The sequence below is a fragment of the Salvia hispanica genome, chromosome 3 (genome assembly GCF_029641045.1).
Source record: "Salvia hispanica isolate PSC_SH4W2 chromosome 3, Shi_PSC_v1, whole genome shotgun sequence".
NCBI lineage: Eukaryota > Viridiplantae > Streptophyta > Magnoliopsida > Lamiales > Lamiaceae > Salvia > Salvia hispanica.
In genome coordinates this window covers 33,373,412-33,400,969 of record NC_142694.1, presented here as the reverse complement: position 1 = coordinate 33,400,969, position 27,558 = coordinate 33,373,412, and the positions used below count along the sequence as shown (strand labels likewise).

The following is a 27,558-nucleotide window of genomic DNA, read 5'->3' as shown; positions in this document are numbered from 1 at the left end:
ATGTATTTGTGGATAAAAATCTGGTTATCAACATTTACGAAAACTAAAATAAAAAATATCAAATTTCATCATCCGAACGTCGTCGGAACATATGCAATTGAGATCTCGTTGGAATCCTTATAAAATTATCTTTAATTTGACATATTTTTTGCGAAAAAATAATTTAAATCGAGAGAATTACGTAAATTTAACGTTTTAAGATGATTTTAATGTGAGGGGATTGACATTAATACCCTCAAATTTTATTTATTAATTTTCTTAATTAAAAATATAATCCATGTGGCATTATTTCAACCACTAGATCTTCTAATCTAATGGCTAAATTTTAGTCTTAGTTTGGGATTGCTAATTAGTTAGCAATTGATCACTCCCCCCTAACCAATTACTCCCTCCGTCTCGGATAATTCGGGTCACTTTGACCGGGCACAAGTTTTAAGAATTGTAATGAAAAGTGGGTTGAAAAAGTTAGTGGAATGTGAGTCATACCTTTATATATTCGTTTTATAACAAAATGTGAGTGGGAATGAGTTAGTGGAATATGAGGTCCACTACCAAAAATGGTAAAAGTGAAGTGGGACAAATTATGTGGGACGGATCGAAATGGAAAAGTGGAACGAATTATCCGAGACGGAGGGAGTACTAGTTAAGATGTAGCCATGATAGACAACTGCTTGATGTGATGTACAATTTTATCCCTGGCCAATGAGGTCCCGACCTCTAGTAAGAAGAAGCTAGATTGTTGTTGGAATTTAACAAAAATTCGGAATTTAACAAAAATCACAAATGGAGTATATAGATTAGATGAATTGACCGTAATAATATTTTTTATTCAATAAATACGAGATTGCAGTTATCTTATCCTATACGATTAGGTGTGATGAATACAGCCACATGATTGCAAATCCTTATTTTATGGTTTTATTCGTACTAGATAAACATATTGTCAAATTATTTTTGGGATAAATGATTAGCACACAGGTATTCCTTTTCAGTGGATTTCATGACATGAGGCACAGAGCCCAGTATTTAAGTAATTACATTTATCAGGCCCAATTGAACCATATGGACGCATTTCGGAAGCTACTACAAATATTGACCCGTTCACTTTCCCATTTACAAAATGGGAAGAATTAAATCTGAATCTAATTTATTGGGTAGGGTCCACACAATTGTGGGCGGTTTCTGCTGTTTAGTGAGCAAGAAATAGGACTCTTTTTTGACAATTTTGCAGTTCTTTTTTATTTTTTTTAAATGACTTTTATACTGTGAAGACAAAATTGCCCCTTCTAAAGAGCTAATCACCCACTCACCTCACCTCACCGCCAACACGAAATTTGGGCGCAGTATATGGAAATTTTGGGATCAATTCGCATTACAAAGAGCATGAAGAAAGCTGCGCAATTTTGGAGAAAACAGCCATTGTTCCTCAAAGTCCGTCCAATTGTTGAAGGTATGCCCAACTCTCCTTCATGGTCACTTTTTTTCATTTTAATTAAAAATTGTATTCCTGAGTAATGAACACTCACTTTGATCAAACTTAGTGCCCGAATAACTGATGTAGTAGCGCTTTGTTCTTCGAAGAGAGACCTCGATTTAGCGTTGATGAAGTTTTCGCAAGGTGGGAGAGAATTGAATGAAATTTTGACCAACTAATTTGAGGGGAAACGAAAATGCTAGGGGTACAACAGTCTTTCCACATCCAATTTTGGGTCGCTGAGAAATAAAAACCACCTCAGCGTCAAGATTTGTTTTTTGCCAATTCATGAATGAACAGCACGGGCCTTGGTTAATTCTCGGGCTCGCCAGTTTTGAGTCAAGGAAGGTGAACACAAGATTTACCCCATAAATAAACTCATATCTGACTATATCAGGGAAAGTGAACGGGTCCTAAAGAATTAGACATCCGTAATGTTTTGAAAACTTAATTTAAGTAGATGTAAAATTTGAACTTACAAAATGGAATGAAACTAAAAAAAATGCAATCTTGTAAAAAAAAGAAAACGGGAATATGTTGTATAATTGAAATACTATGAATATACTTCCTCTGTCTCTCAACATGTGTCTCACTTTGACTTGACACGAGTTTAAGAAGTATAATAGAAAATGAAAAAATCAGTGCAATGTGAATCTTAATTTTATAGATTAATTTTATAATAAAATGTGAGGGAAAATGAATTAATGCAATGTCACTATAAAAATAATAATAAAAGCGGCATAATTAGTACAGGACAATGGACATGTCAAGATGGACATCTCGGTGAAGATGATGGCTGATGGATCAAATTTTCGTTAAAGGATTCGAGTTTCGATACTTGTGGAACCATTCAGACACTGGATGGTCAAAAAATCTCCCCACGAAAGAACAGCCGATTGGTATCAAATAACTTGAAATAAGTAAAATATTATTGAATATTGAAGTCCAACTTACGGGATTGACACCAAAAAACCGAGGGTCACGAGGACAGCACGACCGATATAGTGGGAGAAGAGTAAATCAATAAAAGCGTCATAGTTACTAGTACTACATTAATTATGAATTAATAATACTTATCAGAGAAATTAATAGAAAAGAGAGAGCAAGAAAGAAGAGCAGCGTGTGGCGTGTGTTTCTGAAGAGAGAATCGGTTTTCTCCAAGAGAAAAAAAAGAGAGTTTGATAAATATTTTATTTAATTTTTTTTTTTTTTATAATGATAAAAGACTCCACACACACAGTTTATAATATAAGGTATAAAATAATTCTCATATAAATCAGAAAGTAAATCAAATTCGAACTACTATGAAATATAAATCAAATCTTAACAACTAGCAATAAACTATAAAATAAACCTAATAATTAATGGAGAATATTTATATTATAAAATAAGCTAAATAATTAAAATGAATATACTCATTCGTAAAAGTCTGTGTTCCTATCATCCAGGTTTGAGTCAAGTTTTGCCGAAAGTAATTATTACAATAGCATCAACTTTTTATCAATTAGTTCAAATTGTCATGATCAAAAGGGTCCAAGAAATGGGGCCTAGAAGATTCTCAAAGTTGATGACATTGGGGATTTGTTTGGGCGAAAGCACATAAATTCTGAAGAATGATTTCCAGATTGGTTAAATTAGCCTTTTTCCAGCAGCCAGTAGGTAGATATTCATCTTTTTATTTCATAATATATTCATATCCTTATCAAGTACTACTAGTATATTACATTTGTTATCCGATTGGGTTAGAGATGGAATCAGTGAATTTATGGATTAATGTTTTTTCTCTTTGTTCGTGGCCTTAACATAGACCTTTTTGTATTATACTGTCTCTTTTGTTTGTCTGCACTACTTTTATTTTGGCTGATCAGCGTGGTAGTTAGACATTGAGTTTTCATTCTTTTGGATCTTCTCTGTTGTTTTGTGGTAGTCAAGTATTCTTTCTTAGTATATTCTAGCTTTATACATTTATCCAATAATTTATTCCCTCCATCCCATAATACAAACATTTGGAACGACATGTAAATTAATGCAACGGACAATTTTTATGCAACGGACAAAAAAGGAAAGTGTTCCTATTATTAATGTGAAGGAGGGAGTAATTATATAAGTACTCCTTCCATCCCATAGAAATAGAGCATATTTCCTTTTTCATTCACCCTAAAGAAATAGTCCATATCGATATATTGAAAACTTTTTCTCCTTTTTCCTTTATCGTTTATGGGCCCGAAAATCCACTATAAAATTTCAACTTATTTTTCTCCTTCTCTCTTACTTTACTAATTACACATTAAACTCATGTCAATTTCAAATATCATACTCCCTCTGTTTCATAGTAATGGAGGCGTTTCTTTTCGCACGGAGATTAAGAAAAATTGTGTTAGGTGAGTTAAATAAAGGGAGAATAAAATAGAAAATAAAAAAGGTAGAGAGATGAAGAGAGTAAAAAGTAAGGGAAAGTAAAGTAGGTGTGGAAAAATATGTTGACTTTTACTAAAAAAGAAAATAACTTTATTACTATAAAACGTATCAAAATGGCAAAATTACTCTATTACTATAGAATAGAACGATCTATAAGACATGGAGAGTATTACTGTATCATGTATTGTATACAAACTACACATGGTGGGACCATGAGGGGTCTTGTTTCCTCTTTTCTTCCTCCTCAAATTAGGACAATTGAATTGTACAAATATCGGTTTTTTCATGTTCTATTTATATAATTGCAGTTGTCGTTGTTTAGTGTGATTTAAGAAATATAAAAAATAATGGGTTTTAAAAACTAGTGGAATATGAGATTCATTTTTTATATTAGGTTTATAATATTTTCTTTGTTTTTTAAAATGCTAAGGGCATGTTCAGTTTATCAGATATGGCTAGATTTGGGTCCATATCTGATCAAATTCTGTTGTTCAGTTTGTGTGTTAAATTTCTGGCAGGCCCAAGATATGGGGCTCAGCCCGCAACTGTTCATCAGAAATGCTGTTGAAATAAATCTTGGCAAATGGGTGGTTTTTAATCCTTGGGAGCCCAGAATTGAGGGACTTGAACACCTAAAAGACATTTTTGCCCCCAAATTTTTAGATTCCCCTCCAAATCGAGAATTTCAGCACACCTTACGGCGGCGGTGGCGGGGTAGTTTCTCACCGCGGCAGTGGCGGGGATGGGAAATCCGATGACCAGAGATGCATACCGGTACACCGCCGTTGGTTTCTGATACCGTGGCGGCGAATTTCTCTGAAAGTGCGGGGCAACTGCTGCATAGGGCTTCAGAGGAGAAATCGAATGAAAAAAAAAACGGCTCTAATCTTCGATCCAGGTGAGCTTTAGGGCCAGAGCGAGGCAGCGGGCTCCGTTCAAGTTTCGTTTCCCCCATCTGTGCAGAGAAGCACCCGCGGAGGCGGCTACAACGGAGGAGGAAGTAGAGGTGGAAGCTGTAGATATGGAGGTAGCGGTAGCCACAGCGGAGGTGGTGGTGGCTATGGTGATGGAGGCGGTGCCTGTAAAATACCTAAAATGACGGACTTATTATTTTTTTTGTTTGCTACAGCTTTAGGAGGTTGAAGGGTATGGCTCGGAATTATGAAAATATTTGGAGGTTTTTTTCGTCCTCTTGCTGGAAAAAAAGAACTATCACTTTTATTTATGGATATTAATTCATGGATACTGAACGCATGGATATAATTCAAAATAGGTGGGCTACACCATTTGAAATCTGGCCAAGAATTAAATCTGTGCATTTGCTAAAAGGGAAAGTGAACGGGTCCTAACTTTTTTCACTGTAGTCCTTTCTTTAAAAATAGCAACTTTCAAACTTTCTATTTTATGAAATTTTTACACCCCTATACATCAATTTATTTAAGATAAATTATTTAAAAAGTCACAAACTTTAGGGAAAGTTTGGTTTTTCCCACAAACTATAAAAGTTGCGCCTAAAGTTACCCGACCCGACGGCATATTTCCGTTAAAAACTTATCCCACGTGGCATGCCGAAGACATAACTTGGCAAAATTTTGGCTTAACCCTAAACTCAGGTAATATAACCTCTTTTTGGCTAATTTTGAAAGCACAACCCCAATTCAATCGACGGAAAACGTAATCGACAAGAGTGAAATCATCGACAAACGGTTTAGGGATGAAATCGGCGACGTGTAAAGAAGATTCAATAAAAAAAACATAAAACGACGTCGTTTTGTGCCCAGTCAAAAAATTTTGAGTGGACCATGATCTACTAACATTAATTTCATTACTCCCTCCGTCCCACTTTAGAAGTCCCGATTTATCATTTTTGAGTGTCCCATTTTAGGAGTCCTGGTTGGAATATTCCACTAACCTTTTTCCACTCACATTTTATTATAAAACTAATATAAAAAAGTAGGACTCACATTCCACTATCTTTTTTCACCAACTTTCCTTTACATTTCTTAAATCATGTGTCGAACTCAACTGGGAGGGAGTACTTTTTTCTCTCCCTCTCTTTTACTTTACCAATTTTTTTTTCTCTCTCTTTCTTACTTTACCAAATTTTCTCATCATCTCTCTTACTTTACCAAATTGTTCAAACCTCCCTATTTTTAAAAAACGGAGGGAGTAGAATATTAGTGAAGTGGGTTAGTAAAATGTGAGACCTACTTAACATTTACTATGGTAAAAGTTAAATGAGATTTTTGTTGGACATTATTTATCATCATATATTCAAGATTACATAATTGAATATAAATAAAGCAAGATCTTCGAACATCATGTATTTCACGTGTTAACCATAAACATAATGGATCAAAAACTTACCTTGACGATCCATAGCGGAAGCGGTTGGGGAAGACGGAGAGAACTTCCTCGGACTTTCTTTGGCGTAGTGGCGCAACTCCAACTTCAAGGATTTGTTTCTCTCTCTTTCCCTTGTTTATGTGCTCTCTGTAATGTGTGATTTGATGGGATCACCACACTTGTATTTATAAGCAGAGAGAGGACAAACCCTAATTATCAAAATATTAAAGCCCTTTGCATCAAAGTAGCTATATAATAATATAATAATATTAAGAACGTTTCTTCTCTATAAAACTTGATTCCCAAGTTTAATGACAATCAACATTATTCCTTACAATATTTGATCAAAATATAGAGTTCTTCTTTGATAAGTCAAACGACATAATTAATGTCGATTGCTAATCAAAAACTATATAATATATTCATTTCCTTAATTGTAATAGGAATGAATTAAAAAATCACTATACATAGTAAGAATTATGATTCTCATATCGGTGATTAATCACGTGATTAGAAACATCCCAATAATAATAATTAATTCGGAAAAATGTGTCTTGTACCAGGTTAATGTATTACATTCAAAATCCAATTCTATTTAGGATTCTATCACATATCACATATGTGAGACATAAACTTACATTCTCCCACTTGACGAACATGTGGGACATAAAGTTTTCGATTCTCCCACTTGTCACACTTGACAGAGCCACAATAAAATAGACTTAATAAACATAAGGCGCACATAATATTGGACTTTATAAATACTTTCATTATTGGCAAACATAAGTATTATATTAAAGAGACTACTAATGCGGGTCATGGCGGGCGTATATCATTCACTCGACATAGTTCCTTCCATGTACCACATCACCAATAACCGCACTAATATAATCTATAAGTGACACAACGTCCATAATTGTCTAATTTCAAGACTTCCTGCATTAATACTAAAAACATATACTCCCTCCGTCCGCCATTAGGAGTCTCATTCCTTGGCGGCACGGGTTTTAAGAAATGTTAAGAAAAGTTGGTGGAAAAAAGTTAGTGGAATAAGAGTCCCACTTGTATATATTATTTTTAAATGAAATGTGAGTGGAATGAGTTAGGTGAATGTGGGACCCTATTACCATTTATGGTAAAAGTGAACTGGAACTCCTATTCGCGGACGGACTAAAATGGAAAAACGGGACTCCTATTTGCGGACGGAGGGAGTATATGCATAAAATAATAAGTTTAAGCAGGAAAAGTAGGAACAACATTTATTGAATTCAAAATATACATAACATAAGTGTCTGAACCAACATGGATACATAAAGATTAGACATTTCCATACCCAAGACCCATTATGTTAACTTATTCCATAAATGTCTTAGGCAATAACGCCTTAGTCTATGTGTGCTTATAAGCTATGTGCTTATATATTATATAGATATTCATTGTTCCCGAACTTCATCTTTCATGACAAAAAACTTTAATTCCATGTGTTTAGCTCCTTTGAATACTTGTCATTCTTAGAGAAAGATACGATTGCACGATTATCACAATACAATTTCAAGGGCTTGAATATTGAGGAGACAATACCAAGGCCTGAAATAAAATTTTGCAATCATTAATGTTTCAAAGCAAGCCATAAATTCAGCCTTAATGATGGATGTTGAATTAGGACTTTGCTTTACACTTTTCCATGATATGACTCCTCCAGCCATAAGAAAAATATAATCAACAGTCGATTTTCTAAAGTCAACACATCAAGCATAATCCGAATCGGAATATCCAATCACCTCTAATTGATCAGATTTCCTAAATGTGAGCATAAAATCTTTTGTTCCCTTTAAGTATCTCATTATCATCTTTGCAGCTCTCCACTGTTCAATGTCAGGGTTACTTTGGTAACAACCTAGCATTTCGAGCGCAAAGCTGATGTCTGGTCTAGTACAGACTTGAGCATACATCAAACTTCCCACGATAGATGCATAAAAAATATTTTTCATCTCGTTACATTCTAATTCAGTTTTTGGACATTGATTCAAACTGAATTTGTCACCTTTATGAATTGGAACAACACTTGGAGAACATGCACTCATCCTATATCTCTCTAAATTCGATCTATGTAGTCTTTTCTGAGACAATCCAAAAGTCCACGTGATTGGTCACGAGATATTTCTATCCCTATGACGTAGGATGTCTCACACATAACTTTTATGTAGGAATTTTTAGAGAGATAATTTTAGTGTCATGTAGTAATCACATGTCACTACTAGCAAGCAATATATCATCAACATACAGAACCAAAATATGAACTTGCTCCTACTAACCTTGAGGTATATGCACCGATCAACTGTGTTTTCTTTAAAACCAAAAACAGTAATAGTGTTATGGAATTTTAAATACCATTGTCGAGAAGCCTGTTTTAGTCCATAAATAGATTTCTTAAGTTTGCAGACTAAATTTTCATTTCCTTTCTTAATGAAGTCATAAGGTTGTTTCATGTAGACTTCTTCTTATAAATCGCCGTTTAGAAAAGCAGTTACATCCATTTGATGTAGTTCCAAGTCAAAATAGGCTACAAGTGCCAAAATAGTTCTAAGTGAGTCATTCTTTGATACAGGAGAGAAGGTCTCTTTATAATCAACACCATCTTTCTAAGTGTAACCTTTGGAAACAAGTCTGGCTTTAAATCGTTCGATTAAACCGTTCCTGTCGAATTTGGTCTTGAAGACCCATTTACACCCAATGCACTTGTGTCCATCAGGCAATGCGACAAGGTCCCAGACTTCATTAAAATTCATTAATTTCAACTCTTCTATCATGGCATCAACCCATTAATTGCTAGTGAATATGAAACTGGATCGTTGCGTATCCCTATATCGCATTCAAATTCTTGGAGATATACCATACGGTCATCAGAAATGGTCGGCCTTCGTTCTCATTGAGAACGCCTTAATGGAACTTCTATAGATGCTTCTTCCACACCTATGTTCATTGACTTCGGCATCATCATTAAATGGTTGGTCATTCAAATGTTCAATATTGTTAGATTGTTCAACAATATTTAGCACACTTAACTCTTAAGGAAAAAAGAGAAGAGTGAAATCTACCCTTATCTCACTGATGACCGCATTATGAGTTTTAAAACTCCCACTGATCTCATCATTCTTAAAGAATCTTGCATTTCCAGTTTCAACAATTTTCATTCTATGATTAGGACGGTAAAAACTATACTCTTTGGACTTTACTGGGTAACCCATAATGTAACCACTAACAATCTAAAGTCCAATTTCTTTTCTTGCGAAGAGTATACTCTAGTTTCTGCTGGACAGCCTCAAACATGAAGGTGTTGCAACTAGGTTTTTCTACGTGTCCAAAGTTCATAAGGAGTCTTTGGAACAGCCTTAATAGAAACCCAGTTTAATACATAAATAGTCGTCCTAAGAGCATAAATTCACAACGATATGGGTAAGGTAGAATTGACATACTTCTAACCATTTCCATGAGAGTTCGGTTTCGTCTCTCAGCAACATCATTCTACTGAGACGTACTTGGCATAGTGTATTAAGCACAAATGCCATGCTTTTCTAAGTATTTGGCAAAATGTCCATGTAATTGACTTATTTTAGTGGGTACGGCCATAAAATTCACCACCTTTATCAGATCGAATAATTTTCACCTTTCTATTTAATTGTCTTTCAACCTCAATAAATAAAATTTCAACTGTTTCTGTTGCCTGAGATTTTTCTTGCAATAAATAAATTCATAACGCGAAAAAATTGTCAATAAAGGTGATAAAATATTTTTCTCCACCAAAAGTCAAGACATCAAAAGGTCCGCAAATATCTGTATGTATAATTTTAAGGAGTTCATTGCTTCTTGTGGCATTTTTAGAATTGTGTTTGGTTTGTTTACACAATCCACACAAACGGTAATGCTTGTAAAGTCTAAATTCGAATATATTATCCTTTATAAGCCTCTTAGTTCTTTCACTAGAAATATGATCCAGTTTCTTTATGTCATAAAAATGATAAATTCGAATGAATATTATCCTTTAGACGCTCAACCAATATGAGCATGAGATGCACTCATTCCATACTTCTTCATCTTATGCTCTTCCTAGACCAATACGTTTCCCAATTATTTAAGAGTCCACTAATCTTTTATAGTGAATCAATTTGGAATGGTCCATATTGATGAGGTAAGGAAGTTAGGATGAATTGGACAAGGAAATCCTCATCCACCTATAATCCTAATTTTATCTTAGAAGAGATGTTATTTATGTCCATCACATGCTCGTACATAGTCCGAGAACCATTATATCGCATGCTCATGATATCCTTCATAAGTTTTCCTGCAATATACTTATTGTTGGGACTACCGCAGCGGAAGACACGGAAACCAAACAGGTCCTAGAACGGATCTATTTAGTTGATTATGCATTCAACTCCAATTTCATGCAACATTCATAGATCTATAGATATAACATCAAATAAACACATAATCATGCATATTTGATGTAGATTCGATTGTTACCTCATAATCCATCATTGGATTGACGTTGCTAGCTGCACCACCCGAAGATCCTTGGTTTATCGACCACGAATCTTCCGTACTATTCCCTCGTCCTTGATTCTCCATCCGTGTGGGCGGATCTTAGAAAACCAATTAAATAACTTTGAATGGATCTAGGGAAACCCAATACAAACACCAAATTGTCTAGATCTAATCCTATGAATTAGGATAGATCAAGAACAATAATCAAAACCCTAATTCTCCCACAACTATGGCTCGAAAATCGAGACCAAGAGAGAGAAGGAAGGAGGCGCCGATTTCAAGGCTAGGGTTAGGGTTTTGTGTTGTCTTGGATTGTGTGCTAGGGTTTCCCTTTCATTCATTATTTATAGTGGACCTTATTGGGCTAGTAAGGGGATCCATGGAATGACTTAAGTGTTGGGCTCACCCATTAGATAAATTACTAATTAAATCAAATGACCCATGATTTAATATATTATCAATGGAATATTATTTTATTCCACTAAAGAATAATATTGCACTCCCACTTAAATCACCAAATTACAAATAATTTGGGTCCATTTTATTTTATAATATTTCCCGCGTTTAAGATTATCTTGATCCATCAATTTAATTCTTTTGTCTGCTATGTGACTAGAATTAAATTAATTCTCCAAAGAGTTTTTCTAGTTTGAAACTTTATTTATTATTCGTGGAATAAATTCCAACTGCGCAGATTTCTGAATAATAAATTCTTCTTTCAAACACCTCATTGGGGATCACCCTTTTAGGGATTTAATCATACCACACTGGGCACGCGAATTCTATGAAATAATATTCCAATACCTTCATGTTATTCAATTACTACCACCCAGAATATCATGAACTTGAGTTACGTACAAACTCTCACATATTGATAAGTCAAAGTGGCGTTTGATTGAATAAACAATATTGATATTAATATCATAGACTAGAAAATACTAAACTTTCTTGAAATATATTCTTTCAGTAGATAGCAATAAAGAATACATTTCGGATTAGATCCTTTCAGTGCTTTACCACACCGGTGTTACTAATCTCTTCTTAGGTAAGAGAGAATTATCACAAACACCGCAACCGTACCAATAGGTAGCCAAAGCCTATCTAGGTTGTGAATACGTTTTTCTTCTTACTAGATCTGGCCAAGTCCCCTACTGGAAAACTCATGAGGAGATTCATCATATTTCAATAATAAACCATTATATTATATTATTTATTCTCATAATTAGGTAAACAAGTGGACGTGGCGTTTCTCGTATACATGCACAAACTGACTGTACAAAGGCATGTACGCTCGAAGCATCTTTTAGTATACAAACCCCAACACTTATATGCAGTTGTGAAGCGATCTTCAACATTCTGCAAAATTCTTTTGCAATATCAATCATTGAGAGACATAATCTGCAATGAACATTCTAATGAACTATAAACTTAGTCCCGTGAGATTTTTCCCAAGCATTATGGGCAATCAGCCAAACTATTTTGATCATAAGATCATTGGCTTATCATTCAATAGTGTTAGGTCCAAGTCCATTACTTCAAGAGTGAACTCAAGTTTCTCTTTCCATTTAGAGAAGTTAGTTCCATTAAGTTGAGGAACGTTTGAGGTAAACATACTAGTAAAAAAAAATATGTTTTTACATTATAGGAGCAATTAAAAGATGAATGCTCACATATAAAAGCTTTGAATAATAACACGAACATTAATTTGAAAACCCATATCATGAGGCAATTATGAAAACTCCTTTGGGTAGTCTTCATACAATAATAAAAATTATGCTTTTAATATCCACATCTTAGTTCAATAATTGAGTAATAATAAATTGGCATTACCTTTGGGTAATTGACACCAATTTAAATTATTAACTACATGAGTGTTCATTATGTCGCAAAGACTATTTCCTTTGGGAATCTAGACCTTTTATGACAAACAAACTATTTTAGATAATGAATAGCCACAACAAGCATGATGATTAATTGCATACATAGATTTTCATAATAACTTGATTATAAACTCTTCTTATTTTACCTCACTTTGGTGATTGCAAAATAAACATAATATAATCAAGAATGTATAGTGATTAATTGCTTAAGTAGATTTTCACTTAATTTGATTATAAACTCTTATTATTTTACCTCACTTTGGTGATTGTAAAATAAAAATAATATAATTAAAAACATATAGAGATTAATTGCTTAAACAAATTTCCATATGAGTTTGATTATAAACTTTCCTTAATTTGCCTCACTCTGGTGATTGCAAAATAAATATAACATAATCAAGAACATACATATTAAACCATGAATTAAATTATGTAATTATTCATTCCACTGATTCGGTGGATTCATAATCATGAAACATTTAATTGAAATCGCAATTCATCAATACATATAGTCAAGCTGAATTTACATACAATATATACACAATCAATATACCCAAATCAATTCCATGTATAGAACCAATTTAGAAACAATATATTTCAGTATAATCACTTAAAATAAACAGCCTTTTAATTTATAAAGCAATTAAACCAATACAATTCACAATCAAATAATGCGGATTAAATTAAACATCCCACTGTATCGATAGTCATGCAGAAACAATTTTCATAAAGATAGGCAATCCAATACATCATGTTCAATTAGTCATATGGATTCATTCAATCCACAGTTACGGGATACACTAATTGAATTCAATAAATTTGAATTCACAATGCGCTGACCATATTAAATAAACAACATATTCAATTAATTTATCAATAATATGGTTTCAATTATACGAAAATACATGAGTTTTCAACCATGCTCTGATACCACATGTTGGACATTATTTATTATCATATATTCAAGATTACATAATTGAATATAAATAAAGCAAGACCTTCGAACATCAGTATTTCACGTGTTAACCATAAACATAATGGATCGAAAACTTACCTTGACGATTCATAAATGTTCTTAAAATATTTGATTAAAATATAGAGTTCTTTTTTTATACCTCAAACGACGTAATTAATGTCAATTGCTAATCAAAAACTATATAATATATTCATTTCCTTAATTGTAATAGGAATGAATTAAAAGATCACTATACATGGTAAGAATTATGATTCTCATATCGGTAATAAATCACATGATTAGAAACATCCCAATAATAATAATTAATTCGAGAAAATGTGCCTTGTACCAAGTTAATGTATTACATTTAAAATTCTATTCTATTTAGGATTTTATCACATGTCACATATGTGAGACATAAAACTTACAATTTTTATTGTGGAATGGATAGAAATGTCAAAATGTGAATCTTATGATGAGACGGAAGGGGTATTTTGTATTAATGTGTGTTAGACCTGAAAACATAACATGTCATTATGTGTGTATATGAAACTTAACGAGCCCACAAACATTTCAGAAGGATTGTTTGTTTCTCATGGTTTTAAGTCTTTTTTGCATCATTTAGAAATTCAAATATTGTTGTACTAATTGTAAAATTATAATGTGAAGTTATTGTTTTCTTTTTTACTGTTGTTTGATTGATTTACTTCAAATTCAAATAAAATTCATGAATTCAAAAAAAAAAAATCATAAATTCAGTAGAGGAGAGCACGTCTACTAAATATGTTCGGCTTGGAAATTTTATGACAGTGTACTTATTATGTTTAACAGATTATTATTTGATAAGTCTGGCCTGGAATATTTTATATACTTAGTATCATGTAGAATATCTCTTATTATATTCACGAATTATATCATGTGCTAAAAATATACTCTCTCCGTCCCGCTTAAGATGACACGTTTTTCTTTTTAGTTTGTCCCAACTAAAATGACACATTTCTTTTTTGGTAACTTTCTTTCTCTAATTAATACACTCAACCACTTTTTCTCACTTCTATTAAAATATTCATCTTTCTTTATCTCTCTACTTTAATACTTACACCCACATTCTCTCTCTCCAATTAAACACTTTAACTAAGCAATTTGTCATCTTAACCAGGACGGAGAGAGTAATGTTCTAGTCGAATCTCACTTTATGAATTTTTTTTTCGTTACTTTTTATCTGCGCCGATCCTTGTTTTTCATAAACTAGGCTCATTATTTTTTTCTTATCAACTTAGAGTTATTTATAGCTACAATATAATGTAGTACACTGTACACGCTAATATATTGATATGATATTGCAATTAAGAGGGGGCTCATCGCGTGAAATAGAGTGTTGTAATAAACGTCCAATTCGTACATTTAATTAAATATTTACATTCTATATATGGACTAAAACGTCTAATGTTGTGGTAATATATTTCGTATTAGCGGACCAGAAAATAAATGCCAACCACAAATCCAATATCTTATTGAACAAGAATTTTGACCAAGAATTACTAGTAGTATATTATAATCAATCCTCGATGAATTCTTTTTCCTCTTCAACTCCAATAGATTATTAAAAGGAAAACTGAGCTTTTTTTATTTGTTAAAGATGATAATTTGATAATAATTTAAGAAATATTGAAATGAAAAAAATAAGCAAAAATATTCTTTAGATGACTATATGTGTATATTGATATTGATAAAAAAAAGTTTAAAGTTTGTATGTAGAGTGCTTTTTCATTTTAATTTATTGATTTAAAGTTTGAAGTTTGCATGAAGAATGCTTTTTCATTTTAATAAATTCCATCAATTTTATTGCGACAACTTCAACTTTTTGTTTGCATGAGATACAATATATTTCAATATTTTTTATATTGATATAAAAATTTTCATCATTTTATATTAGTATAAAAAGATTTTATTATTTTCTTATGTTTTGTAGACATAGGTAGTCAAACAGTAAACGTCTAGACATGCAGTAGAACCTAAAATGAAACATAAATGAAACTTTTTTATATTATTTATCCATACTGATGTGAATCAATATAAAATAGTAGTACTAACATTTTGTCCATACTTCAAACCTATTAAATGAACACGTGATGTATACGCGTCAGATAATTTATTCTAGTACATAAAATGATTTAATACGTTGAGCATTCGCGTGACTTTATTAAATTTTTGGTAAATTGTAACGTAAGTAGTTTATAATTTAGCATTTTCCTCGATTAGGCCTGAAAATTTAATCCGCGGGTTTCGGGTATTCCCGACCTAGTCCCAATACCCGATGGGTTTTGGATACCCGAAATCCGAAATTATGGGTTCGGGTACGGGTTTGGGTAGTTAATGTTAGAATTTTTCGGGTTTAGGGTACCCGAAACCCGTATTAGGGTACCCAACTAATACCCGATTAAACCCGATTAATAATGTATTTGTGATAAATATTTTTATTTAGTATAGGGCTTATGGCCCGTAGGGTAATTCTAGAGTAACTTTATTTAATCACATGTAGATTTAATACTTCTTTACATTCGTGTTCGATTCATGTTGTATTATTTATATTCTTACTTGTTATCTTTTGAAAATATATAGTTAATTAGTTATTATTTCTCCATTTTATTTACATGTTCATTTAATGTCTTAAAAAATTATTTTAATCTCTTTTATGTTTCAAATTATACCAAAAAAAAATTATTTTAAAATTAAGTAGTGTCTATTTGTCTAATGTCTATGTCTATTTTATATACTTATAGTCAATAAATAGTATAAGTATTGTGTTATTTTTAATAATTTCTATTCTCATCGCAATTTAATTTATATAAAAGAATAAATTTTAAATATAATAATTTCGGGTTTATGGGTACCCGATTAGTTGGGTTCGGGTACCCGCATCGGGTATTAGGGTACCCTAATTCACATATGGGTCGGGTATTGGGTATGATATTTTTGAGATTTCGGGTTTGGATACCCAAATTTTTGGGTTTGGGTACCCGCGGGTACCCGAATTTACACCCCTACCCTCGATCTATAAAAAATAGACAAGTTTTATCATTTTGGTTCATCCACGGAAAATAGACAAAATTCAAAAATGAAAGTTTTCAACTAATACTAACCTCCACATCATTCTAAATATGGACCACTCATTCCACTACCTTTTCCCTCCTTCTGTCTTACTTTTTTCTATCTCTCTTACTTTACCAATTATACATTAAAATATGTGTCGTTTACAATCTTATCTATTTTTCGTGGGCGGAGAAAATATTAGGTTTGTTCGAAAGTGTCTCATGATAATTTAGTAGTAATAAAATTTCTAAGAAGACGCGGTTAAAAGATTTAGTTACTTTTTTTCCTTACTTAGAAATAGGATTTGAATATTCATCCTTTTATAAAAAACTTCACCTATCTTTATTACAATGATTTTACCTTCAGAACCTAAAAATGCTCCATTAATGGCATTTTATCGTAATACAAATAAGAAAAAAAAAGGGAAAAGGTTAGGACAACAAAATATGTGTTGAAATCGTCGACTGCATAGTAGTTTGATATTTTTCGTTTTAAATAGACTCAAGCCTATATGAATTTATTTTTGGGTAGACTCAAGCCTCAACCTAATTAGTGGTAGATAACGCTTATGTATTAATCAAACTTCCCTTACTCATTCGAAGTGGAATGGGTTGATAATCCAATTATGTTGGGTTAATTAGTAGTCCTGAAATTAAATAAATAGAAAAGTCATTTTCCATGCAATACGCTGCTTAAATATTTATTTCAATTCATGTCACATTCGACATTAGTATTTTTTTATTGGTTTATCCCCTTTATACCTAACAAACACACCTTTGCAAATTTATCTTAATGTTTTCAAAAAAATGTTTGTCTTGATTAGTGTTGTTAGATATATCTAATTTATATTGAGTTGCCGAAATCAAATAAAGTATAGATCACAATAATAATATTGGATAATGGATTGTACTACCATACAAATTTTAGTTCATCTAATGACATTTATATTAAAAATGTTTTGATTAAATAAATCAAATATGAAATGTACTCACTTCATCACTGACTCAAGTCATGACCACCTCACTCTCTCTCCCTCTTCCTCTCTTCAATTTTCCTTTAACCATTTCCAGCTCACTCGCCAACACACACCAAAAAAAATGAAAAAATAAAACACAGATCTTCGAATTCGATGGTGTGAATTCTTGCCTAGAATGCAGTTGCAAATGCTGCTTCTTCAGCCAGTAAGCTCCAATTTTCTCTCTCTGCAGCATTCCTCAGTTTCGGTTTGAAGTTTGGAAGAAAAAGATCAGGTTTTTACTCCCAAGCTCAGCATTCGTCCTCTTCAACATTACTGGCTGAAGATTCTGTTTTTTCTCGGCATGCTTCGAGGTAGTCTTGCAAAACCCCTTTCTCACAAACTGTGTGTGTGTGTGTGTGTGTTTCTTGCAAATTTGGTTAGTTATCGGCAAGGATGTTTAGTGGCAGATCTGACTCAGACATACTTGTACTTTTCTCAGAGGTTGCAATATTAGTTCTATTTTGCTTAAACAATTACTGAATTGGTCCATCTTTTTTGCTGCAATTCACAATCTTAGAATTACTGTATTGTGAAGAAGATAGATTGGAACTGCATTGTTTCACAATTCACCAAAAAAAACCCTTTTTCTTTTAGTCTGTGATTCTCTTCAAGAATGTTCTATAGGATTCTGTCTTTATACTTATTCCCTTTTGTTGTGTGATTTAAACGTGCCATCAGAGATCTCTTATCTCTACAGAAACTATTTGTATCTTTTTTTGTGTTAAAGATATGGGATGTGCAAATGTGGGAGTTGGATTTTGTTGTTTTAGATTGTAAAAATATGGTTAATGATAAAATCTACACTTTCCCCCTTTTCTCTTCCTTTTTTGGGCACTAGCAGCAGTTACTAATCCACTTTCTTCCTTAAATCAGCTTGTTTTTTTCTTCCCAGCTCTCCAGCAACAACTTCTTTTGTTGAGATGTGTTTTCAACAGCATGCTTTGCCTTTGATGTGGTGGATACGTCAAATTCTAGCATCTAATGTTCTTTTATTACTAGTACCATATTGACCAGTCCAGTAGTCCACAATGAGGAATTCGAAACTTTCTAGTTAGTTAACATTCATGTGTGCTTGTGAGTTTGGCCTCTCGAAGACAACATCTTCCTTTTATCAGCTGCGAAAGTAATAATGTCTCAAGTTGAAACTTGAAAGTTCTGCATCATATAGATGCTGCCCTTTGTGGAAAAGTTGTGATTATCATTATGGTAACTCTAATGTCCTTGAACCTCTGTGTTTATAACTGATAACCATGTAATGCTCTTCGATACTAGTGCACTGCCTTCTGTGCAGAAGGGTTTGTCTTGTGTTCTTTTAGTTTCTTGATTCCTCGGAGAGCTGCTTTACATTTATAGCTTGGATTGACTGCAGATTTCATTACTTTCATCTTCGCTTACCTTAACATGGATACTCACAAACTGATTTTGCTTTTCTTTCAGGAAAAGTTTGTTGCTCGGACTGCTTGAATGCTTGGGGGAGTTTTATAATGAAGTGCTGCTCTTCCCATGTAACGCTATGCCCTCTCTTGATCATTGTGGCTCTTTCTCCCCTGGCATGGGGTGACTTGAGCTCAGACGGTCGAGCCCTTCTGGCATTCTCGACAGCCATACCTCATGGCCGGAAGCTCAACTGGAATGCTGGTTCCCCTGTCTGCACATCGTGGACAGGAGTCAATTGCAGCACAGATGGCAATTCTGTGGTTGGTCTACGCCTTCCAGGTATCGGACTTACTGGTCCGATTCCCTCGGACACTATCGGGAAATTGAACAACTTGAGGGTTCTAAGCTTTCGTTCCAATAGCCTTAGTGGTAGCCTTCCTTCTGATGTCCTTGATCTCCCTTCTCTCCGCTATGTCTTCCTCCAAAACAACAACTTCTCCGGCGAAATACCATCTTCGCTCCCTCCTCAGCTTGCGGTTTTGGATCTCTCATTCAATTCATTGACCGGAGGCATTCCACACACGTTTGAGAACCTGACACATCTTACAGCATTGAGCCTTCAAAACAATTCACTCTTCGGACCCATTCCTGACCTCGACCTTCCACATCTCAAGCGTCTCAACCTAAGCTACAACCAATTCAAAGGCAGCATTCCATCTTCGTTGGATAAGTTTCCAAATTCTTCGTTCATTGGAAACTCTCTATGTGGACCGCCTCTCAATCCTTGCTTCCCTATTTCCCCACCTCCCCCTAGCCCCACTAGTCCAACTCCGGCTATGGGGAGACAAACTCCCACAAAGAAACTCTCGTTGGGAGCTATAATTGCTATTGCAGTGGGAGGTGCATTACTGCTATTTCTTACTGCTCTGATTTTATTCCTGTGCTGCTGTAAGAGGAAACAGAACGAAGATGGCGCTTCTCCCAAGATCAAGTCTTCGGGTGTCGGGAGACCTGAGAAACCAAGTGAAGAGTTTGGCAGCGGGGTGCAAGAACCAGAGAAAAACAAGCTAGTTTTCTTTGAAGGGTGCTCATATAACTTTGATCTCGAGGATTTGTTGAGGGCCTCGGCTGAAGTGCTGGGGAAGGGTAGCTTTGGGACTGCTTACAAGGCAGTGCTAGAGGAGTCGACCACAGTTGTTGTGAAGAGACTGAAAGAGGTCATCGTGGGGAAGAAAGACTTCGAACAGCAAATGGAATTAGTCGGGAGAGTCGGACAGCACCCGAATGTCGCCCCTTTACGCGCTTACTATTACTCCAAGGATGAAAAGCTCTTGGTCTATGACTACTATCCTAATAGTAGCTTGGCAAGTCTACTACATGGTACTCTCTCTCTCTCTCTATATATATATAGAGTTCAGTGCAGTTACTTAATAGGTTCAATGTAAGAGTTCTCACGGTTATATACATATATGATATAGTTATGTTTAGTCACAACATTTTCTCATAGTCTTTTTATGCTATTCCTATTAAAACAGGAAACAAGGCTTCTGGGAGAGCTCCACTGGATTGGGATTCAAGAGTGAAGATAACCCTCGGTGCTGCGAGAGGGATCGCTCACTCGCATGCTGTTGGAGGCGCGAAATTCACTCATGGAAACATCAAGTCCTCAAATGTCCTCCTGAACCATGATCTTGATGGTTGCGTGTCTGATTTCGGCCTCGCCCCTCTCATGAACTACCCGGCTACTGCGTCGCGGCAGGCTGGGTACCGGGCCCCAGAGATAATCGAGACACGCAAGTACACTCATAAAGCGGATGTGTACAGCTTCGGAGTGGTCCTACTCGAGATGCTGACAGGGAAGCAGCCGATCCAGTCTCCCACGCGGGACGACATTGCCGATCTCCCCCGGTGGGTCCAGTCCGTCGTCCGGGAGGAGTGGACGGCAGAGGTCTTTGACGTCGAGCTCATGAGATTTCAGAACATCGAGGAAGAGATGGTGCAGATGCTGCAGATCGCCATGGCTTGCGTTGCGAAGGTGCCGGACTTGCGCCCCACGATGCCTGAGGTCGTTAGGATGATCGAGGAGCTCCGGCAGTCAGACTCCGAGAACCGGCCGTCTTCTGATGAAAATAAGTCTAATGTGCAGACCCCATGATTCTTCCCATTCTTCTTGTGAATTTGTCTCAAGTCATTTGAACTTGGTAGTTTTCTAGTTTAATTTATGTTTCATTTAACAATCTTTAAGATTTGTCCTGTCTCTTTGACAACCCCTCAACTTCAACAGGTAGACTACATTACAAATTGATTACAAATTATACCAACTACCATTTTGTATTATATTGTTACGCATGATTTTTTTATTGTCCTAAGTGGTGTGATTTTCCATGGTACACCTTATGAAATAGAATATCCATGGACCATGGTACACCTTAGGAGATTTTCCATTACTCTAATATGTAATTATGGATTGGATGTCTTAATCTATTTCGTTTTCTTACTTACATCTCTATCTATGATTTTAAATTCTAAATAGGTTCTTAGTTGCATTTATGATTAGATGTCTTAATCTATTTCGTTTTCTTACTTATATCTCTATCTACGATTTTAAATTCTAAATAGGCTTCATAGTTGCATTTATGTGAGTTCATAATTTTTTAATTTTTTAATGTTCTTTAACTTGAGAGTTTATCTTGTTAAGGGAGTGAATCTCTAGTAGACATGTGCTGATTCTAGGAATTTAATGAATATTTTCTGTGTTTCCATAGGAAGATAGTCTAAATTCCACTAAATTAATTTCACTCACATTTTATTATAAAACTAATACTTCATCTATCCCATTACAAATGAAACGTTTTCTTTTTTGAATTATCCTATTAAAAATGAAACATTTTCTAAAATAGAAACATCTCTATCTCTACTTTTTCATATCTTATTTTACTCTCTCTTCATTAACTCATAAAACACTACACAAAAACTCGTACCGATTCCTAAATATTGCATATTTAATGGGACGGAAGGAGTACTACATAAAAATATAACAACCTTCCACTAACTATTTCCGTTTTCTTTCCATTACAACTTTTAAAACTCAAACCGAGTAAATTAATATAGGACAGAGGAAAGCTATTTTATTACTCACTCTGTGTCAGCTAAGATGACACATTTCTTAGCCGGCACGAGATTTTAGGAGTGATTGATTAAAGTGTTTAATTGGAGAGAGAAAATGTAAGTGTAAATATTAAAGTAGAGAGATAAAGAAAGTTGAATATTTTAATAGGAGTGAGAAAAAGTGGTTGAGTGTATTAATTGGAGAAAGAAAGTTTCCAAAAAAGGAAATGTATCATATTAGTTGGGACAAACTAAAAAAAACGTGTCATCTTAAGTGGGACGGATGAAGTATTTTTTTAAAACTACTAACTGTCATTTATTCATTGATTTATAACTTCTAAATTACTCATCAAAAAGCTTGCATTTCTAATCCGTCTTTAACTCATTGAATGATACACATCGCCACAGGGGAGCATTAGGGTGCCCCCATAGAATGACAACGTAACACCAACCTCGTGTTGCCACGTGGCACGCTATCCAGCAATATTAGGGACGCATCCAGCAATATCATAGTAAGCATTTTAGATGGATTTCTACATATTGCATGATAGTACTACGTTAATTGCTGTGTGGAGTGCTGAGTATTGTTGTATTAGCTACACAACAAAATAACGATATAAAAAAGCAATCTATCTATATAAGTTACTGCAGTTAAGGGTTAGAATACAGTAAATCCTATCTCCGCCTATTCTTATTAGTTATTAGTATGTGGAGTACTACCAAATCTGCAAGCTATTAGACTACTTAAAAACCTTTTTTCCGAGATTTCTAAAAGAAGGAAAATGAAGAAAAATAATAAGCCATATAGCTATTGAATAATTTCAAACCCAAGAAAAGATTAAAACGAAATAAATTAAATCCTTTTGAATATTGTTACAGAGATATAAGAGCCTTGTTATGGCACAGATGAATTCCATTTTCACCATTTTTTTTTTTACCTTGGATTCACTTCTTGGCAATCTTTAGTAAGTCCAAATAAAGCTCTGCACGGAAAAGAGAAATTCATATATATGTAAACGAAGCAGTGCACACCTTATAGTAAAGTAACAATAAATGCATACTGTATCTAACACTATCTGCAGTTTCAGAATGTTATATGTAAATCTCCATATAATGGTAGTGGTACTAATGAGTGAAGCATCAAATACAAGATGATCTAAAATCATTCAATGGCTTTCAGCATTCTCATTATCATTGTGGACAGTGTTATGACAGACTATGTTTATTTCTTCTAAAATGGTTCTTTAATCTCTCCATTTGCACATTAGACACTTCTAAGTTTGGTGATTTGGTTTGTATTGGACTATTGAGACCCCTCACCCCCCATATTGACCTACTCAGTTATACAAGATAGGCCTGTTTAGTTTAAAAGATACTATGAAAACACAAGGTATAACAAGGCAAAGACATAAGCTGCCTCTAATAAGTGAATAATATGTACCTTAGATAACTTGAAATAACTAAGTAAGAATTCCTCTATTATCAACTCCAACATCTGATGAGAAATTTAAAGATCAACCACCATTTTTCACCCTGCAACCTTTATTGCTCCCATATCATCTATCTTTGAGCTCTTGTGCTGCATAATTACAAATGGGTGATGTATGGTTTTGAAAGATGTCCAAGGAAAATGAATGGAAGGTACGTAAAGATGAAGATCAAAATCACATGCAAAAAAGAGTCAATTTGAAATTGAGGATTAATCGTTGTCTTTTTTATACCTTACTTTTCTTGTGTTTATGAATATCACCGCCATCCTCATCTCCATCATGCTTCCTTTTCTGAAAGTAATTGGTGTGATGAGTAAGAGCATCATAAGTTAATAGCTACCAGAAAAGTACAAACCAAATAAAACTCAATGCATAAACTGTAAAATTTCTAATAAATACACTCAACAATATTTACATGTCTTGCCACCAGAAAATAACATTCAGTGAAAAAAGAAGACATGATAACGAAATTTTCAACAAAGGTAACCAATGATAGATGACAAGAAAAATTTATTTAAAGAAACAAGATAAATGCAATAAACGAAAAGGCTAGTTAAAGATTCAAGCAAGTAGGACATATAATGCAAACCTTCTCATGATGCCTTTTTGAGTGGTCATTTCCAGAATCATGATGACCACTTTTATCCTTTTTCTTCTCCTTGTCCTTGTCTTTGCTTCGATCTTTATGCCGATGTTTGTGCTTTTTGTGCTCTCTGTCCTTGTCCTTATCTCTGTCCTTATGCTTCTTATGTTTCTTCTCTTTATCTTTAGACTCGTTCTTCGATTTCCCAGCAATGGTGGGAGTGCCCTTCTCAGACTACAAATATAACAAGACTAACTCAAAAATTCCAAAAAATGACATTAATCTTTTGAAAGATAATATAAGTGCTGTCATAAATTGACAGTAGGTTGTAATATCAATATACATAAACTCACAGAAGGAAGATCAACTAGAGCCGTTTCCCTTAGCTGAAAGGCTTCCCTAAGAACATCTAGGTCAAAAGGTTGTATACGTGTATTAGTTTCTCTAGATAAAGAAGAATTCTGAATGAGCTGGCCCAATTGCATCCCCTCCCCCTTTCTGATTTCTGTATCTCCGGCAACATTGTGAAGATAATGGGTGTCTGCTATTGGCACAGGAAGTGACCTCTTGCAGAAGAAATCATAATGAGGTAACAACTTGTAGTGACTTATAAGATCCACAGCACCTGTAAGTTCTCTAGGCCCTGAATTGAAAGATAGGCATGAAAAAAATAGTTGATGAGGTTAGAATCAAACTGGATTGAAAGAACAACTAAAAAGTTGGCAGGCCTTTTTTTAAATAACAAAGTAAAATTTCAGTACCAGGACCCGTGAAATGAATTTGATTTAAGTGAATGCATTCTGCTAAAAGAATTTAGCCACATTTCCTGAATTAGATATTACCAAGTCATTTCTATGGAAAATATATTAGCCAAGTTTTTCTCTCTTCTATTATTCCTTTTCATATCATCATTAAACTGTCAGCCCTTCTTGGTACGATGGAATGGACTGTGATTCCTACTTCCATTCTATTCATTTGCTTGGTACGACGGACTGATGGAGGAAATGGAATGAAGATGCAAAGGAAATGCAAAGAAATTGTAAGGAAATGCAAAGAAATTGTCATTTGATTCGTATATTCATTCCATTCCAACCTCATTCCATTCCATCATACCAAGAAGAGCCTCACTAGATAAAGAAAAAACAGTACCCAATTTTATCTAATGGACCACCAATGTCATCATTATGACAAGTCTGCAAAGTCAAAACCAGCTCAATAATCCTCTTTTTCTACCTCACAAATTTTATTTCCATCTACAGAATAAAAAGATTCCAACAAACAAAAGGTTTAACGGATAAGCTTTTAAGCCAGTACGGGAGAATGTGCTTCTTGCTCTAGTTTTTCTGACACATCCACTTATAATATTAAATCTGCTTTGCTAACCACATAACCCCTGATGACTGGCCCAAAGATTATAAGGAAAAAACAGATTTAGTTATCTGTAAGCGTGACGATTGAATCTCTTTTTGAATCGACTATTCTAGTTGCCATCCAGAATCCAGAATTAGTATCTGGCATTTTATGAGGGACCATTGAGTCTAAGCTACTCAGTAACTGTAACAGCCAATCAGGGCTCATAAATTCTCAAAACCAGCATGATTCCATGCTAGAACTAAAAGTCGCTGCAACTCAGCTACAAACGTTATTGCTATTATACTCCATTATGCATGTATTTGGTTTGAAATTTCAAATAAAGCACCATAGAGATAACATACTTACCTCTTCCAAACTTCTGGTAATCTGAATCCATGAATCAGCAGCTGACATGGAGATAGCTCATTACTTGCCAGGGACTATTTTTACTGTAACAAATGGGTATAATAATTAAGCCCACCATCAAGTTGCTATGCTCACTTGCTATAAGCAGCAAAACAATCATAAATATCAACAAGCAGCACAGCAGTCGTAAATAATTCAACAACAGGAAAGTTGATATGACCTTTGTAGAGTTCATAGCTTATTTGAGCTGGTAAATAAATGAAACATCGAATATGAACAATTATAACTAAAAGAACGAAAAATCATTATTCAATTAAATAACAGTCGCTGCTTAAAAGCTAACGGATATCGAGATACGCAAGAAACCGAAACCATGAATATTTCACGAGTCGACAGCTGAATGAATAAACACATGTTGGACTGAATTCCCACAACTCTAAAACCGAAACCCTAGTTCCCAAATCCCAAAAACAAAACAACAACAACGAGAATTAACCAAATCCACGCCCAATCATACGGAGAAATCAATCACAATTCTACACAAATGAAGCGCAAATCACGTGCCGTACCTTGGCAAATTTGTGGGTTTTTTCACCGAGTTTGAGCGATCGCCACCAGCAAACAATTCGAGCTGCTTAAAAATAAAATACTGATTCCGGCTTAAATTAGGCTCCGCTTCGGCTTAGCGGTGTGGGAAGGGGGAAGAGGTTGGGTAGTGGAATAATTTGAGCTGCTTAAAAAGCTCGTTAATGGAGGGAAAATTGGGGAGGGGATGGTGTGTTGGCGAATCGGGAATCTGGAGTGTGCGAGAACACTTGCGAGAGGGTATGCAATTGGCTTCCTCTGTCTTAAGCAACACGTGAAGCTATTTTAGTGGATGTTATATCTTATTTTTATTAGTAGCCATAAATTTCAAATTAAGATTAATTTTTAGCCATTAAATAAAAAATTAGTAATTAAAATAATATCAAATGATCATAATTTAAAGTTAAATAATTAATAAGTTAATTAAAAAGATTATTAATATCAATTCTTAATTAAAACAAACTACCATCTCTCTTCAAAATTATTCAAAATCTTAAATTTATGTAACTCTCTCGATTAAAATTAATTTTTCATAAACAGTATATCAAATTAAAGTTAATTTTGTAAGTATTCTAATGAAATCTCAATTGCATATGTTCCGATAACGTTTGGATAATGAAATTTGATTAAAAAAAATATCAGTTTTCATAAATCAACAAATATATCAAAAAATTTCAATATAATGCATGAAAAATATCAACAAAACTGTGTTGATATTTTAGTGTAATTGTGTTAAATACATTATGTTGATATAAAAAAACCATGAAAATTATCATATGATAATAAAATTATGATTTTACCCCTATGTTGATATTTTGTTTACTATATATTCAAATTCTTGAGCTTTAATTTCATCCATTCATCTCAAAATTTATGGGTGTCGATTTGATCTTAGTTTTGGATTATGATGCTATAAGTATCATAAGATGACCCAATGAACATAAATTTAAAGGTTGCACGCCACCAT

The 27,558-nt window shown here is 34.1% G+C and overlaps 2 protein-coding genes across 2 annotated transcripts; one reads left to right on the top strand and one right to left on the bottom strand.

The window, feature by feature from the left end:
- Window positions 1–17,712: 17,712 nt before the first annotated feature.
- On the top strand, window positions 17,713–21,607 carry LOC125215620 (putative inactive receptor kinase At5g58300). The gene is made up of 3 exons (XM_048117090.2): window positions 17,713–18,040; window positions 19,167–20,486; window positions 20,642–21,607. Exons 1-3 carry the CDS (start codon window positions 18,031–18,033, stop codon window positions 21,259–21,261), a joined length of 1,950 nt encoding a protein of 649 aa, XP_047973047.1. The 5' UTR covers window positions 17,713–18,030; the 3' UTR covers window positions 21,262–21,607.
- Window positions 21,608–23,049: 1,442 nt separating this feature from the next.
- Window positions 23,050–26,847, bottom strand: LOC125208976 (mediator of RNA polymerase II transcription subunit 19a-like). The gene is made up of 7 exons (XM_089067027.1): window positions 26,576–26,847; window positions 26,007–26,089; window positions 24,641–24,930; window positions 24,294–24,521; window positions 23,936–23,995; window positions 23,656–23,793; window positions 23,050–23,197 (listed from the first exon to the last, which is right to left on the bottom strand). Exons 2-6 carry the CDS (start codon window positions 26,035–26,037, stop codon window positions 23,743–23,745), a joined length of 660 nt encoding a protein of 219 aa, XP_088923153.1. The 5' UTR covers window positions 26,038–26,089; window positions 26,576–26,847; the 3' UTR covers window positions 23,050–23,197; window positions 23,656–23,742.
- Window positions 26,848–27,558: the final 711 nt, after the last annotated feature.

What these genes read in the sequence shown, in the direction of transcription:
- LOC125215620 (XM_048117090.2), top strand. An exon ending in CTTGGCAAGTCTACTACATG is followed by an intron (nt 20,487 to 20,641) that starts GTACTCTCTCTC and finishes CTATTAAAACAG; the next exon opens with GAAACAAGGCTTCTGGGAGA.
- LOC125208976 (XM_089067027.1), bottom strand. Translation starts at nt 26,037, where the DNA reads ATGGATTCAGATTACCAGAAGTTTGGAAGAG. An exon ending in CTCTAGTTGATCTTCCTTCT is followed by an intron (nt 24,522 to 24,640) that starts GTGAGTTTATGT and finishes TTATATTTGTAG; the next exon opens with TCTGAGAAGGGCACTCCCAC. An exon ending in ATAAACACAAGAAAAGTAAG is followed by an intron (nt 23,794 to 23,935) that starts GTATAAAAAAGA and finishes GTAATTATGCAG; the next exon opens with CACAAGAGCTCAAAGATAGA.